This window comes from Triturus cristatus, chromosome 4_1 (genome assembly GCF_964204655.1).
Source record: "Triturus cristatus chromosome 4_1, aTriCri1.1, whole genome shotgun sequence".
NCBI classification, from domain to species: Eukaryota; Metazoa; Chordata; class Amphibia; order Caudata; family Salamandridae; genus Triturus; species Triturus cristatus.
Window position 1 is genome coordinate 228,296,484 of NC_140585.1, and position 13,716 is coordinate 228,310,199.

Consider the following 13,716-nt stretch of genomic DNA (forward strand, 5'->3'; position numbering starts at 1 on the left):
TGAAATAAGCGGTGGGATCAGGGTATATGTCCACCTGAAACGGGTAATGAATGCACTGAGTAAACACTCAGGAACGCATGTGTATACACAAAGGAGGCGCGTACCATGCAAGAAATACTGGTGAGCAAAGAGACACAAAGCCAACTGTGTAAAGCATAGACGGATTCTAATAAAAAGTTGAGTGGCACATGGGCCTAAAACACAGTAAGCAAAGAGAAACCTTTGATTATTGAACACCCACAAAGACTCAGTTACATAGCTAAGCGAAGCCCAGTAGCCTTCAGGCAGACTGTGGAAAAGGCTTACGTACAACAGGTAGAGGCACCACAACAGAGCAACTCTATGTCAACATTCAATCTGTACATTGCTAGTCAGGTAGGGTATACTTGACTCAAATGTGCTGACTGAAGAACGAAGAAAAGTTCAGATTGATACTGAAGTAGAATTGTCCTTTTATTGAGGAGTACCAGGTCCTACCATGAGGACCAGATACAATGGTATTTATAACATAGTTGTCCACAAAACGTTGCAGATTTCAAGTTTTCTGAAAAATGCGCCCAGTCCAGAAGCAACACTGCACTTGTTGTACCCATGAAGGCAAGTAAGCATCATTAGTATCCAAGATGCAGAGTCCGTCTTTGTAGGTGAAGCAAGATGAACTCCCGATCTAAGAGGTAATCGTGAAGGAGCCACTGCTGGATCTGCTGACGTCGCCTCTGCTTTGCTGAGAAGAAGTGCTATTTCTTCTTCAGAGCACGCTTCCCTTCTCCTTTTTTGGGTGGTCCTTTGCCACGAAGTTTTCGCAGACGTCTCATCTCCTCTTTAAAATCTTCATGCTCATCTCTTAGAAAAAGAACAAAGTCAAATGTAAACTACTTAATACAATTACAAGCAAGTCAAATTTCCTGTAAATGGAAAAGGAGGGAACAATAAATTACTTATCTACCCACAAGCCCCAGCTTTCAATTCATGTAATGCCTCTGCAAGAGGCAGTCATACACCACAGAAATCCAAAGGCTATTACTTTCTGCATGTACATATATCCATACATATACATACATGGCCTCGAAAAATCTTTACAATTATATTAGACCTGCAGGTCGAGTAAATTGAATAATCTACTTGACCTAACTGTAATCCACTTCACCTGTAAACAGGTCCCAAATTGTACGATCCTAGGCAAATGTTTCATTTTACACAGGACCCCTGCCTTGCCTATTAATTCACTAATAGCACTGCCATCAGGGCAGGGACAAGTAGGTTTCTCAGCTTGTGTAAAAACTCACTTTTAACACATATTTCTGAATCATGATGTGGTAGTGCACTGCCGTTTGCAGACCGCACATTTTCTATTGAAAGGGCTACAAACTGTCGTACTAACATGCAGTTTTAGTGATAAACCTAGATAGGGTATAAACAATCTTTGAAAATCGGATTTAATTAAATTTTAACATTTGCACATCACCAAGTAAAGTGTTTTGATTTGTTTTAATGTTATTAAAATCTTGTTTCTTTTATCACATACAGTTGTTTAAAAAAATATTGCTTTATACCTAGTTCACTTACTATATATTTAAATGTGTTAGAAAAAAACTGACATCCTACAGCCTGTCATTTTACACTCTTTGTACAGCACAATTTTCAGACAGTTCACTGTACAAAATCCTTTACATTTCTTTCTCAGGCTCCAAAGTTAATTGAGTGAAGACAAACTGACATTTGACCTCGGTCTCCAGGGCATGCTGGAAGGTGAAGGAGACAGCGTACACATCCGTTCTGCTGGACATGGCGTGTGTTCTGTTTGGGTGTTCTTCAGGTGGTGCCGTAGGTAATACCTTCCAAACCAGGCATTGAATGAGCCACAAATATACTGCAATGTGTTTATCTATTTCCTTGATATATTTTTAAGTTGATGGATGTTTACATAAAACTTATGTTCCATGCCCCCCCTTTTTTATTTTTATTATTATTATTTTTTTTAAGTGTACCACTATTTCCCTTCTGACAGCCTCTTTTGTATACACGTTTCTCTAAATCTCATGCCTATCCATCTTAAGCTCTTTAGGAAAACATAGCTATATTATTAATTCCAACTAGCAATTGCTTCTCACAAAGCCCCTCTAATGATCACACCTGTTTCAATAATGTACCACAAAGAAACTGGAATGAATACATAGAATGAGCATGCAAAACTAACCCCAAAAATGAATGTACTGACCACTAAATTTGGGCTCACGGGTTGCGTGCTACTCCCCGTAAAGTGCTTGGACGTCTCTTCAGGTGTAGTAAGCGCCATGTACATGCAGTTCAAACAATTTGAATTTAAAGCAAATGTGTCAAAAAAAAATAAAATAAGATTTAAAGGCATCTTTACTGCTCATTCACTTTGTGAGTGAACAGAACACCTGTTCTTTGTCAGTTCGCCAGAACGGGCCAGTAGGCCCTAAAAACAGCTTGTCCTGACAAAATCTGACTAACCATAGAGCGTGAGCGAGTAGATTTTTAAAGGCCTGCATACACAAACACACACATATATAGTGGGGATTGCCCTAGCTCTGGATTGATGGCTTTCTTATTGATCTAATTACCTTCTTATTTGAGGGCTTTCCTGTCTATTCTTTGTCTCTCGCTCAACTGGAGTATTGTCTTGTGTCCTTTACTTATTTATATACAGGGAATTACTTTTCTTATCTTAGCACTCCATGGAAGTGCATTTGTTTTCTTGCTCTAGCCACCTCTCGCCTATTTGCCCCTTCATCCTTCACAATCTCGCCTTCCCACGTTATACATACTGCTCTTCCACTCTCCCAGCTTGTGTGTTACTTTCACAATTGTATTTTTAAAATTAATATAATCAAATCATCCTTCCTTCACATTGCTCCTCCACACCTCCTGGCAGGCCACTGACGCCTGCCATTGTAGTTTAATTACATCTCCCGCCTTTCTGTTGCTCCCCAACCCACCACTTTGTAGAAGGGCTCAGCAACTGCCATTTGGCACTGGGACGCTTCTTTTTGTAATAAGGTCGCATCTGATTTTTTTTTTGTACTGCTACAAGATAAGCTTCAGCCATCTTGGAATGACAAATTAAAAAACATAAAATGCCAGCCACATCACGACAATTTTCTTTGCAGACACTCAGCATGGACAATAACCATTTTCTTTTTACCAAAGTGAATAGTGTAGGAAGGTGTCACTTTGTTCATGGTTGCCCCCCCCACTTTTTGCCTAATGTTGATGTACTAGGACTGAGTGTGCCCTGGGTTCCTGCCAACCAGGTACCCAGGGCATATGTTCTTTCCCTAAACTGGACTGTTGCAAAACCCAATTGGCAACTCTGGCTACATGTAATCCCTTATAAAAAAAAATGTTTTTTAAAATGTAGCACTGGTGGGTGTGGGTATATATCTCAGAACAAAGTGAAGAATCACCATGGAACACATCCTTGTGTCTCATGCCTACAATCCACTGCCCTGGCATAGGTAAGCCACCCCTCTAGCTGGGCGCGCTATACCAGTGGTGAGGGTACAGGTGCATGAGCCCTGTACCCCTACAGTGTCTTAGTCAATTCTTAGACATTGTAAGTGCAGTAATGCCATAAAGAAGTTTGGTGTCAAACTTCTCAGCACATCAAACCCACACTGATGCCAGTGTGGGATTTAATGAAAATGCACTCAGAGGGCATCAAGAGGTGCCCCCTGATAAACGACCTAACTCTAGCGTCCTGGCTGAGTGGCTGTTTGCCAGCTGCCAACACCAGACATGTTTCTGGACCCCTGGGTCGAGAGCCTGCCACTCTCGGGGGGCCTGAAACAAAGCCCATCCTGGGTGGAGGTGCCAAGCCTCCTCCCCCAGGATGGGCTGGGTCTACGAAGGGGAATCTTCAAAGGCTTGCCGACTTTGTGAGCTACCCCAGCCATTTGCTGCTCCCAACAACTGACCCCCACCGGTTCTAAACCCTGCTTTGGGCTGGAGAATCGGCAGGAAAATCAAGTTAGGAGAAGAGGTGTTCCCACCTTTGCCAACTCCACCCCTCAGGTGGGACAGACTAGGTGAAGCACAACTCCCAGTCCCCGCCATCTTGCAGATGGAGGGACACAGCCAACCTGAGTGAGGCTTATGCCCCTCCTCCCACTGGAGGGTGGCATAATAGGGATTGAACCCACCCCAAGGAGGGACCCACCTTGCTTACGTGTGGTCCCTGCACTCTGCACCCGTCCGCCTATGTGCCGCTGGCAGTGCGAACCGAGCATCCAACTGACCGAATCCTACTCACGAACGGAACCCCATTTTTGTTCTTTCAGAACTAAGAGTGTTTTGTGAGTAACCTTGCAAAACTGTAATTGTATTACAAAACGCATTAACTTCTTTCCCTTCTCTTAGGAAATGTACCAGTGTGGTATCTAGGGATAAAGTAACTGTAAAGTAATTTCAACTGTTTATTTCCAAAGCTTACAAACTAGTAACAGAAACCAAGTAAATGTAAAATGCATATTCATGACACCTTGCCTTTGAGAGTACGATTTTGTCTAGGATTTGGTTCAGTAATAAAATAACACTAAATATTTTTATACAAACAAATTCGTCTGAGTTCAGTCTTTGAATGTATGACTCATTTCTCGTCTGAGTGTGTACAATGAATGCTTAGCACTACCCTCTGATAAAGCCTTACTGCTCGCCCACACTAGCATAAGTAAGGTGTTTTCTACTTTTACCTTTGCCTACCTTTGGGGATCCACTGGACTGTGCACACTATACCTTAATTTGGGATAGTATATACAGAGCCAGCTTCCTACAAATAGCATCTGCAAAAAACACATGCAAAGCCGAAAGGTCTTCACTGTTAAAGCCAAGAGGTATAACCAATTGACTGCCAATGCCTGTTGAGATTATTGGTCCTATTATGAAAAGCTGAAGGACAATATATCTAGCACCTCTCCACTTTTCTCAGTGTAACTGTGGTGTAAAAACTGCATACTACAGATTAAGCACTAGAGGCAGAGAATTCGCATCAGTATAACGTACTGCGTCACTCATGATCAAGTCACCACCTTTAGTATTCTAGACCGAACCCAGAGCACCCCAGAAGAGCATGCAACCCAGACATATTGGACAGAGTCCCCCAGCCTGCATACCCTTACAGTCATCTCTATCACTCTCAAATGGACTTTAACCAGTTCTTAAAAGTGGAAAATAAATCATTCATCTTCTCCCACCCACACTTTCCGTACGTGTAATATATTTAAATCACCTGTAGAGACCAAAGAAGCGCAGCTTTCTCATTAGGGCAAAGTACACATTGTGCTGTGGATACCAGTCATACACCTCCTTCCTTTTAGCCAGCGGCTGCTCACTGAACAGTTTTACTACTTTCATGGACCGAGAATCCGTGGGGCGGGAAACTTCTCCGAAAATCCTGGAGCTCAGACGGGCCATTCGAATGGCATAGCTAGAAAGAGTGGACATCACACAACCAGGAATTGGACCATGCACGTCGGTGTGTACAACCTGCCATGGAAAATTGAAGATGTGAAGAGAAAAACGAGATTAGCCAGCTGTGTACAAGTGAAACACTCAGCAATAATGTGTAACAACAAGACTAGTATGCAAAAGAATGGTATTACTACGTTTGTGGTAGTCTTTATGGCTAAAACTTTGGAAACCAATCTTTCACTTTTCTCTTACGTATTATATTGGTGCTATAAGTGGGGTGTAAGCGATGTAAAGTAAATCGTTTCAGTAACTCGTTTTATTACGGGTAGATCCAGATAGAAGTGTGTTGGCGAGGGGTGTTGAGTAACAGGGTCGTTCATGCTCCATCAGATGATGTTGGTGCAGTATGGGGGGGATCCGCACATGTGAAAACAGCTGCTGGAAGGACTACAATGTCTTTTGTGTACGAACACAAAATTGATCCCAGACATGTTAAAGTCAGGATACCAAGTAACCTTGTATTGTGACAACAGGTACAATTATGGCCTGGCAGCAGTCACCACCCACCACCTCATTAATAGCCCTGCCTAGGTGAAGCACAGACCATGCATACAACAATGCCAAGCCTCACATCCTGTAACCACCAACTGCCCAGACCACAGGTGAAGACAAAAGTACACCAGGTTTGACCACCAGGCCACTGCACACGTACAATCACATTCAGCATAATGCTGTGTATAAGTAAGGAAAGCAAGAATACCATAGTCCCAGCAATCCCCTCCTAGCATGTTCCACCAGTTTAAAGCATTAGGTATGACTGGCCAGGAAAAAAAAGGGAATTAGCATGGGAATCAGGTGTGGTATTTTCAAACCCTGCAGTAACTGAACATTTCTTAGGGGACTCTCGAGAGAAAATTTTGAAGTTATAGATATTCACCCCCCCCCCCCCCCCTAGAAATTTGGTTACCAGTGGTGTCTATAATTTTACGAGGAACCCTTGATAGGAAGTTAACTTCCTAGGCGACTGGTGAGGGAAGCCTTTGTATTCAAGTCCCGGCTCAGACACAGTCTAATCAGAAACACTAGCAAACAAACAGACTTGTTTTACATTATCCACACATCCATGCTGAAGGTGAAACTATGCTATACAGAAAGATAGCAAGCACGACACAAGGATAGTACGCAATGGATTGAAAATACGAAATTAAATAAAAGGAAAGGGTCTAAAAAAAATTGTTAAAAAGGTCGAAGCTAGTTCAAATGGTTCTACATTGCCTCACTAGTGCTTGGAGGCATGATTGTTTAAAAAAAATAAAATAAAAAAAATAAAGTATTAGCACACATATTTTGATTCCTTTTAAACCGTTTTCTCAAGAAGTAAGGTGCTAGAGTGACCGTCCTAGTAAACTGCACCAGTTTACGAAGAAATTAGATAAAATCTGCACCAGTTTACAAAGAATTGAGATAAACGTTACCAACTTTAATATGTCTGCCCTGCATTTTGTTTTAGATATATGGCAAACCTATTGAATTTGCCAATGCATTTTTGTTAAACGGGTAACGGGCAGATAGCGGATTTTTTAATTTCGTTGTGGTTTGCGAGAGTCTACCATGGTCATGAAAAACTCTTATTTTACTACAAGCGAAGATAAATTGAGAAGGTGACTAGAAGGGATCATGGGCAATCCAGAGCCAAAATGGCAGACGCTGGATATCACTTTTCACTAATGTAATAGTCCTAAGTGGTGTATTTCTGGAACTAGATCAGACTCTAGCTTCACTTAATGTAACCTCAGTGAAACTATTCCAACTGATCAAGCAAATACATTTTCTGAAAAATAGGTTTTGGCCTTACTTGGGATTCAGACATGAATACTGAAACTAAAGAAATCACTAAAGGAAACAGACTAGCAAACTTAAGTGGAAGGTGCAAAGTGCTCCCTAATTTCATTGACAAGTTTGCGGAAGGAACTCCCACACATGCTAATGATTTATGATGTTAATTAATGGCTGATTTTTGCCCGTTGTTCATTAAAGGGGCTACAACCGATTTCTCAACCCTGTGTGTTGGAGCATCGGCAAAAAAAGTGAAATAGGTTACTAAAAATGATGTGTAAAACGGAAGGGATAAAGAGCTACTGAGCTAAACTCGAAGGGACCTGAACATCATGTGCCCATCTCTAGCTAGGTCAACGGCAAGATATTATCTGGATATCAGAGGCACAATCTACACAGCGGAGACCATTTACTCCTCATGCACTAACGGCCCCCCCACCCACAAAAAACTGAAGTGGATCACCAACTTAGCTTCATAGCATAGAGCCCAGGACCTAAGAGAAGTCGTCCCAACAGCCATGCAAACTCCCATCCATTCCAAATGGTGGAAAGCAATGGAGCCCCCTCCCGACTTCAAATGTATGCTCCGATATAAGCCAGTGTACATCCAGCAGTCCTAGAGAAGGGACAGGCACAGCAAAAAGGAGAGATCAGGGGTGTTAAGAACTGCTTGCAATCTGCAATACTCTTGGCCGTAACTGCTGGATCATACAGGTCGGCAACCCCCAACCAGACCACCATGCCCCAACAGTCTCTGTACCTAGGTTCGTGAAGAGCCAGGTTTTCATCCATGCTGGATATCTTGCAACCCAGTATCCTGCCCCGGTAGCAGCGAGGCAAACAACACAGCCTTATGATCACAGGGATACACAGGGAGCCTCACACTGCTAGCCCACTCATCACCAGTGAACCCAGCACAGCCCGAACACAGACCTTGCAGCATAAATCATGTGGCGACACCTATCTGTTGAGTATGGGAGATGGCATTTTTGTCTCCCCAGTAGACATCTGACCGGCACACCACATGACCGTCTATGAACAGTCACCAACCACGTTGTTGACACCAGCAATGCTCTCAAACAACATGGAAGTGTCTATTCTCACCACAATACACTACATTATATTACATTACCAGATTTCATCTACTAATAAAACAAACCACCACGTTGAAAGGATTATTTCCACTTCCCTATGAACAGCCAGATTTAGCCCTGCTAAATGGCATTTTTATTAAAAATATGAGAAGTCAATCAATCAATCAATATGAACTTTATTCGGATAAAAACAACATATCCATAAAAGTACAGCATAAAATAATGTACAAAAATTACTAAAAACATAAAAACTGTTACACAATTAAAAGGTCAGTTAATCAGGGTGCATAGAGTTACGTATATGCATCACTGTTTTTAAAAATAATCCAACTCTAAAGCATAATTCATCATCGGCAATAGCTAGCACCTTCTCGTAAGCCACCTTGTAGTCCGTAATGTGACGAAGTTTGAAATATGGGATCAAGAGTTTTTTAGTGGGGGCTGAGTAGTAACTGCAAAAGAACAAGAAGTGTAACATTGATTGCTTTTGAATGTTATCACAGGGGCACAATACTGAATTAAAATTATGTGTGAACCCGATGGGGAATGACAACAGATATTTCATCGTGTCTGTCCTTAGCCTGAAAAATAGACCTCTTTCCCAGCAATTAATGGGGTTAACAAGATATCTCGGCATCGCAGGGGACATTTCTATTTGCATATATCTGGCAACTGAGGTTTTACGGCACTCAGTTGATGCTCGTGCTTCATTAAAAAGACTATACAGAGTCTTTTCCAATTTTTTAATGTTAACAGAATCATGCTGCAATGGATTTAAAAAGAGATGTTCCATATTCAGGCTATTTAAACTTTTCCGGACCCCTGCTAACCACGGTATATCCATCCCTTTGTCACATTTTAGGCAGTCGCTGATTATTTCCCTTGTCAAATGTGCAGCTGGGTTTCTCCAGATTCTTAGCCAGAACAAGACGGGGCGAGCCTTAATAAAGTCCTCAACGTATGGTAAATGAAGTTCTCTATGAGTAGCAAACGTTGGGGAAAAAAAAGGTGCGCCTAAAATCTTGCGGCAGAATCTATTCTCTTCGCGCTGTATAGGCGTACTGGTTGTATGCCCCCAAACCTCCGCCCCATATGTTGCGGTTGGTGTGCATTGCAGTCTATACATTTTGATGATGGAAGGCACAACCTCTATATTCTTTGGCTTCGGTAACCTAAGTATGGTATTAATAGAGTTGATAAATTTTCGTTTACAATATGCAATATGGTCATTCCATAATCCGTTTGATGCAAAGAGCAGACCAAGATACGGGAAGGTGCATGTGCTCCATAACTGGTTAGAGTTTATTGCTATTGTAAAGTTGGAGTATTTCTTAGACCCACACGACATTAAAAAAGATTTTTTAAAATTTGTGCACAGATCCAAACTTGCCATAAACGTTACAAAATCATGGACCAGGGTGCGTAAAGCTTTAGGAGTACGCCCCATTAAAACTGCATCGTCAGCATATAACAATGCAGGGATCTTATGGCCACCAATCAATGGGACGTCTACATTTGAGATCAGCAGAGATTTAGTTAAATCATTGATATATAAAATAAATAGGAGGGGGGCCAGTACACAACCTTGTCTGACCCCTCTACCTACTTCAATAGCTTTAGAGATCTCACCATTCATGCTAATGCGCACCCTAGCTTTTAGGTCTCTGTGCAGATAGGCCAGAAAAGAAACTAAAGAATCGTCCAGCCCAAGATCCAACAAAATTTGCCACAATCGTGATCGGTTTACAAAATCAAAGGCCGACGTAAGATCCATGAATGCCAGGTACATGGGGGCTTTTTTGGCTATGGTATATTTCGCAATAATTAGGTTAAGGTTGAGGCACTGTTCCACAGTGCCGACCTTACTCCTAAATCCTAACTGACAAGGATGTAGTACTTTGGAATCCTCGGCCCAAGAACTGATCTTGTTGAACAACACCCTTCCCAAAATTTTAAGGGTGTTGTCGATCAACGATATTGGCCTGTAGCAACTCGGGTTAGAACGATCGCCCTTCTTGAAGATTGGAACAATGGTGCTACAGGACCAGGTTTCAGGGATGGATGAATTAGTCAGATTATTAAAAACATTCGTGAGTAATGGTGCCCAAAATTCAGGGTGGCTCTTTATAAGATCGATCGGAAGGCCGTCTGGGCCGGGGGCTTTACCTCCCAGACTTTGGCTAATGGCTTCTTCGACTTCAGATAAATCAAATAAAATGTTTGCATTATATGTAAACTCCCTAGGATCCCGAATAATGGGGGCAGCATAAATTTTACTGAAATGAGTCTCCCATGACTCGCTAGAGATGTTACAGCTAATCGGTGTAGATGTATTTCCCACAAGTTTAATATCTTTGACTGCTTTCCAGAAGTTCTTGCCATTTTTTAGTTCATTTGCACGCAACAGTTTAGTCCAGTGATCATTAGTGATTGCCTCCTTCCTGCGTGTGATAGCCTTCTTGTAATTGTTTCTCAATATTGGCACAAGCAGGCTATCTCTTAGAAGTGCCTTTCTTAGTGCTCTGTTGGCCGCAGAACAATCTGCGTCAAACCACCTTGGATCTGGGTTTATATTCTTAAATGGCTTGGACAGTATTTTTTTTATGCCAAAACAGAGTTCGGAAAAGGCACCAACTACCTCTGTATCACTGTCTCTGTATGTCAGGCAGACGTTGATCAGATTCTGATGCGATTTGATCATGGTTCGGAATAATTCAATGTTGTCAATACCGCGCCACACAAGTCGAAGGTTATCAGTTGACGCCATTAGGTCACTAGCTCCCGGCGTACGTTTGTACGTTGGGTGGCATGTAAAACTTAGGGTGGTACTAATGGGATTGTGGTCACCATATATTGTTGGAATTACTTCCGCCTTTATCACGTAATTTGTAAGGGGAGCAGTCACAAAAATATAATCAATAATGGAATTTGAGCCCCGACTTCTGTAGGTGGGGATAGTATGTCCATCAGTGGCTGCAATTTCCATAATGTCTAAAAGAAAAGAAAAAAAAATTTGCGAGTGTAAATGGTTCTTTAGCTGCTCACCTCTCTTACATAGCGGGCCGGTAATATTTGGTCGAGTATCGTGATTAATGGCTCTGGGGAGTCTAACATTAAAATCACCACCTAGGCATATACCTTTATTTAGGGCACCATAGTCTTTTTCCAGTTTTGAAATAAAATCAAACAACTTTAGAAAGTTCACATTGGGAATATTTTTAAAATCGTTATTATAAAAATTAATTATATAGAGTGAAGCCCCCCGAGTGTAAAGGGACGCTTGAAATACATCGCAGTTTGTGGGCACAGTCCTGGTGCGGCCGCCTGCCTTGATGTTTACCCAAGTGGAAAGACCACCAACGGGCCTACCTGAAGTGGGGATTGGGGACAGAGTGTTAAAGCATTCAAAACCCTCCATAGACAGTTCCTGGGTTGCCCAGGTCTCCTGGAGCATTACAATATCATGGCCGCTTATTAACTCCCTCCAATCTGATATATTTAACTTAGATGCCAGACCGGCCACATTCCAGCTTAGAATTTTAAGTGTCGATTCAGCTTTCGTTGTGGCCGGTGCATCCTGTCTACTATCCTGAGTGCATATATCAGTCAATCCTAGTGCTGGTGCATCCCTCAATGTTTCACTTGTTAATGGGGGTGACAGTCAGTCTTGACAATCCAAACTTGACAGCAAAGTGAATCTATTATAGGTTGGGATAGTATTATGGGGGTTAGGAGAGGTAGTTTCAAATGTTGGTTTGTAGAAATAACCTAAAGGTAATGCCCATATACTAGTACCGTGGTTAACCACTTCCCTCTGCGGTGTTAAAATGGCTTTCGCCACTGAGTGTCTACGGAAATTAATGACTATACAGTCCCCTTTAATAGATTTGGGAGATGTTCCGAGCCAGCCCACACGTCGTACCATGATGATATTTTCAATCAAGGATGGTCTAAATCGCTTGTGCTTGGAAAGCCAATCGACGCATTTGCATCGTAGTTGCTCCCAAGATTCTTTCTGGTCCTTCCTTAAAACGGGAACACCAGCTAAAACCACGACATATGGGCAGGCCTGCGGGGGTAGGTCAAGTAGCACATCATTTCCCTCGGTAAGAGTCTTGGGAATGGAGTCCGTGACAACATTATGCTCAGTATTGTCTGGAGTGTTAGCTACACCATCACTGATATATGAGGGGATAAACACCTTAGAGGGAATTTGCGAGTTGATTGGTTGGTTAACAGAATTTTTTACCTCCGTAATTCCCTTCTTGTCTAGACATGAGCGGATTTTGTTACATGTCATACAATCACTAGTTTTCATATTTGAAATAGGAGGGGCATCAATGTTTTGGCAATTCGTAGGAATGTTGATGGTGGCTTCATTTTGAACCAGCTCTGTAGCATTTGTCTGAGTAGGTGGGTTAGGGGCAACTGGGGGAACAACATTAGAGATCTGGGCTATCGGCCGAGGATTTGAAATGGACTGAGCATCAGAAATACAATCTTTCACCATAGATAAGAAGTTATTGAGTAGAGGTTTGATGCAATCAGTTATCAATCCAAGCAAGTTATTCATATCAATAGCTCTAAGGTGATTTTCACTGTCCGTGACAATTGGAAACAAAAAAATCAGTCTCAGTCTGAGTTCCAGTTGAGTGTAAGCATATTTTAGTCAACGGGGCATGCGTGGGCAATGGGGCATGCACTAGGGCCTCTACGGATGTTTGGTTCACGGATGAACGAATCCATGAATTTAGGGTTGTGCGAGTGGAGCATGGGCGAGTTGGTTGTTTTCTTTTCGCACAGATAGGCTTCCCAATTTTCCTCTTGCGTTTTGCCCCTGAAGTCGGATCATTGGGTGTTACAGGATTTGGTTCCGGCGAGTCTGATATAATGGTATCGCTTGCCTCTTCACTAACCACAACAGGGGCATTAGCATTAGCATTGCGCGCAGTAGTATCAGTGGCGTCAGTAATCAGCGCAGAGGATAGCAAGGATTGTCCTAAACCAAGGGATAAGCGTCTCTCTGTAAGTTCAATCTCGTTGCTTACGATACTAACAGCTCTTTCCAGCATATTCTCGATGCTTGTTGTGGCAGATTTCATAACAGGTGGAGTAATTCGTTTCCCCATTATTTGGGCTGTTGAAGCTTAATAAACAGCTACACAGGTATGGAGTACTAAGTCAATGTCTTTCGCTCACCTCATTTAGATCCCAGGAATTACCAAGATGACAGAGGGGTGGCCCAGTCCAGTCTCCTCCGGGCGATGACGGGCAAGGACGGGCCCGCCCTTGGCCCGGGCTTAGCCCGGGCGCCGCCCGCGCGCGTCCCGCGCTGTCTCCCTGGCGCTTAAGT

At 42.5% G+C, this 13,716-nt stretch overlaps 1 protein-coding gene across 2 annotated transcripts in view; it reads right to left on the bottom strand.

The window, feature by feature from the left end:
• Window positions 1-428: 428 nt before the first annotated feature.
• The window catches only part of MRPS33 (mitochondrial ribosomal protein S33), a 44,007-nt gene continuing 30,719 nt past the window's right edge, over window positions 429-13,716 (bottom strand). For both annotated transcript variants that reach the window (XM_085651932.1, XM_085651931.1), the window contains exons 2-3: window positions 5,252-5,508; window positions 429-843 (exon numbers count right to left, since the gene is read on the bottom strand). In XM_085651932.1, the coding sequence (XP_085508058.1) occupies window positions 738-843; window positions 5,252-5,466 (321 nt within the window). In that variant the 5' untranslated portion in view covers window positions 5,467-5,508 and the 3' untranslated portion in view covers window positions 429-737. The remainder of the gene's footprint in view (window positions 844-5,251; window positions 5,509-13,716) is intronic.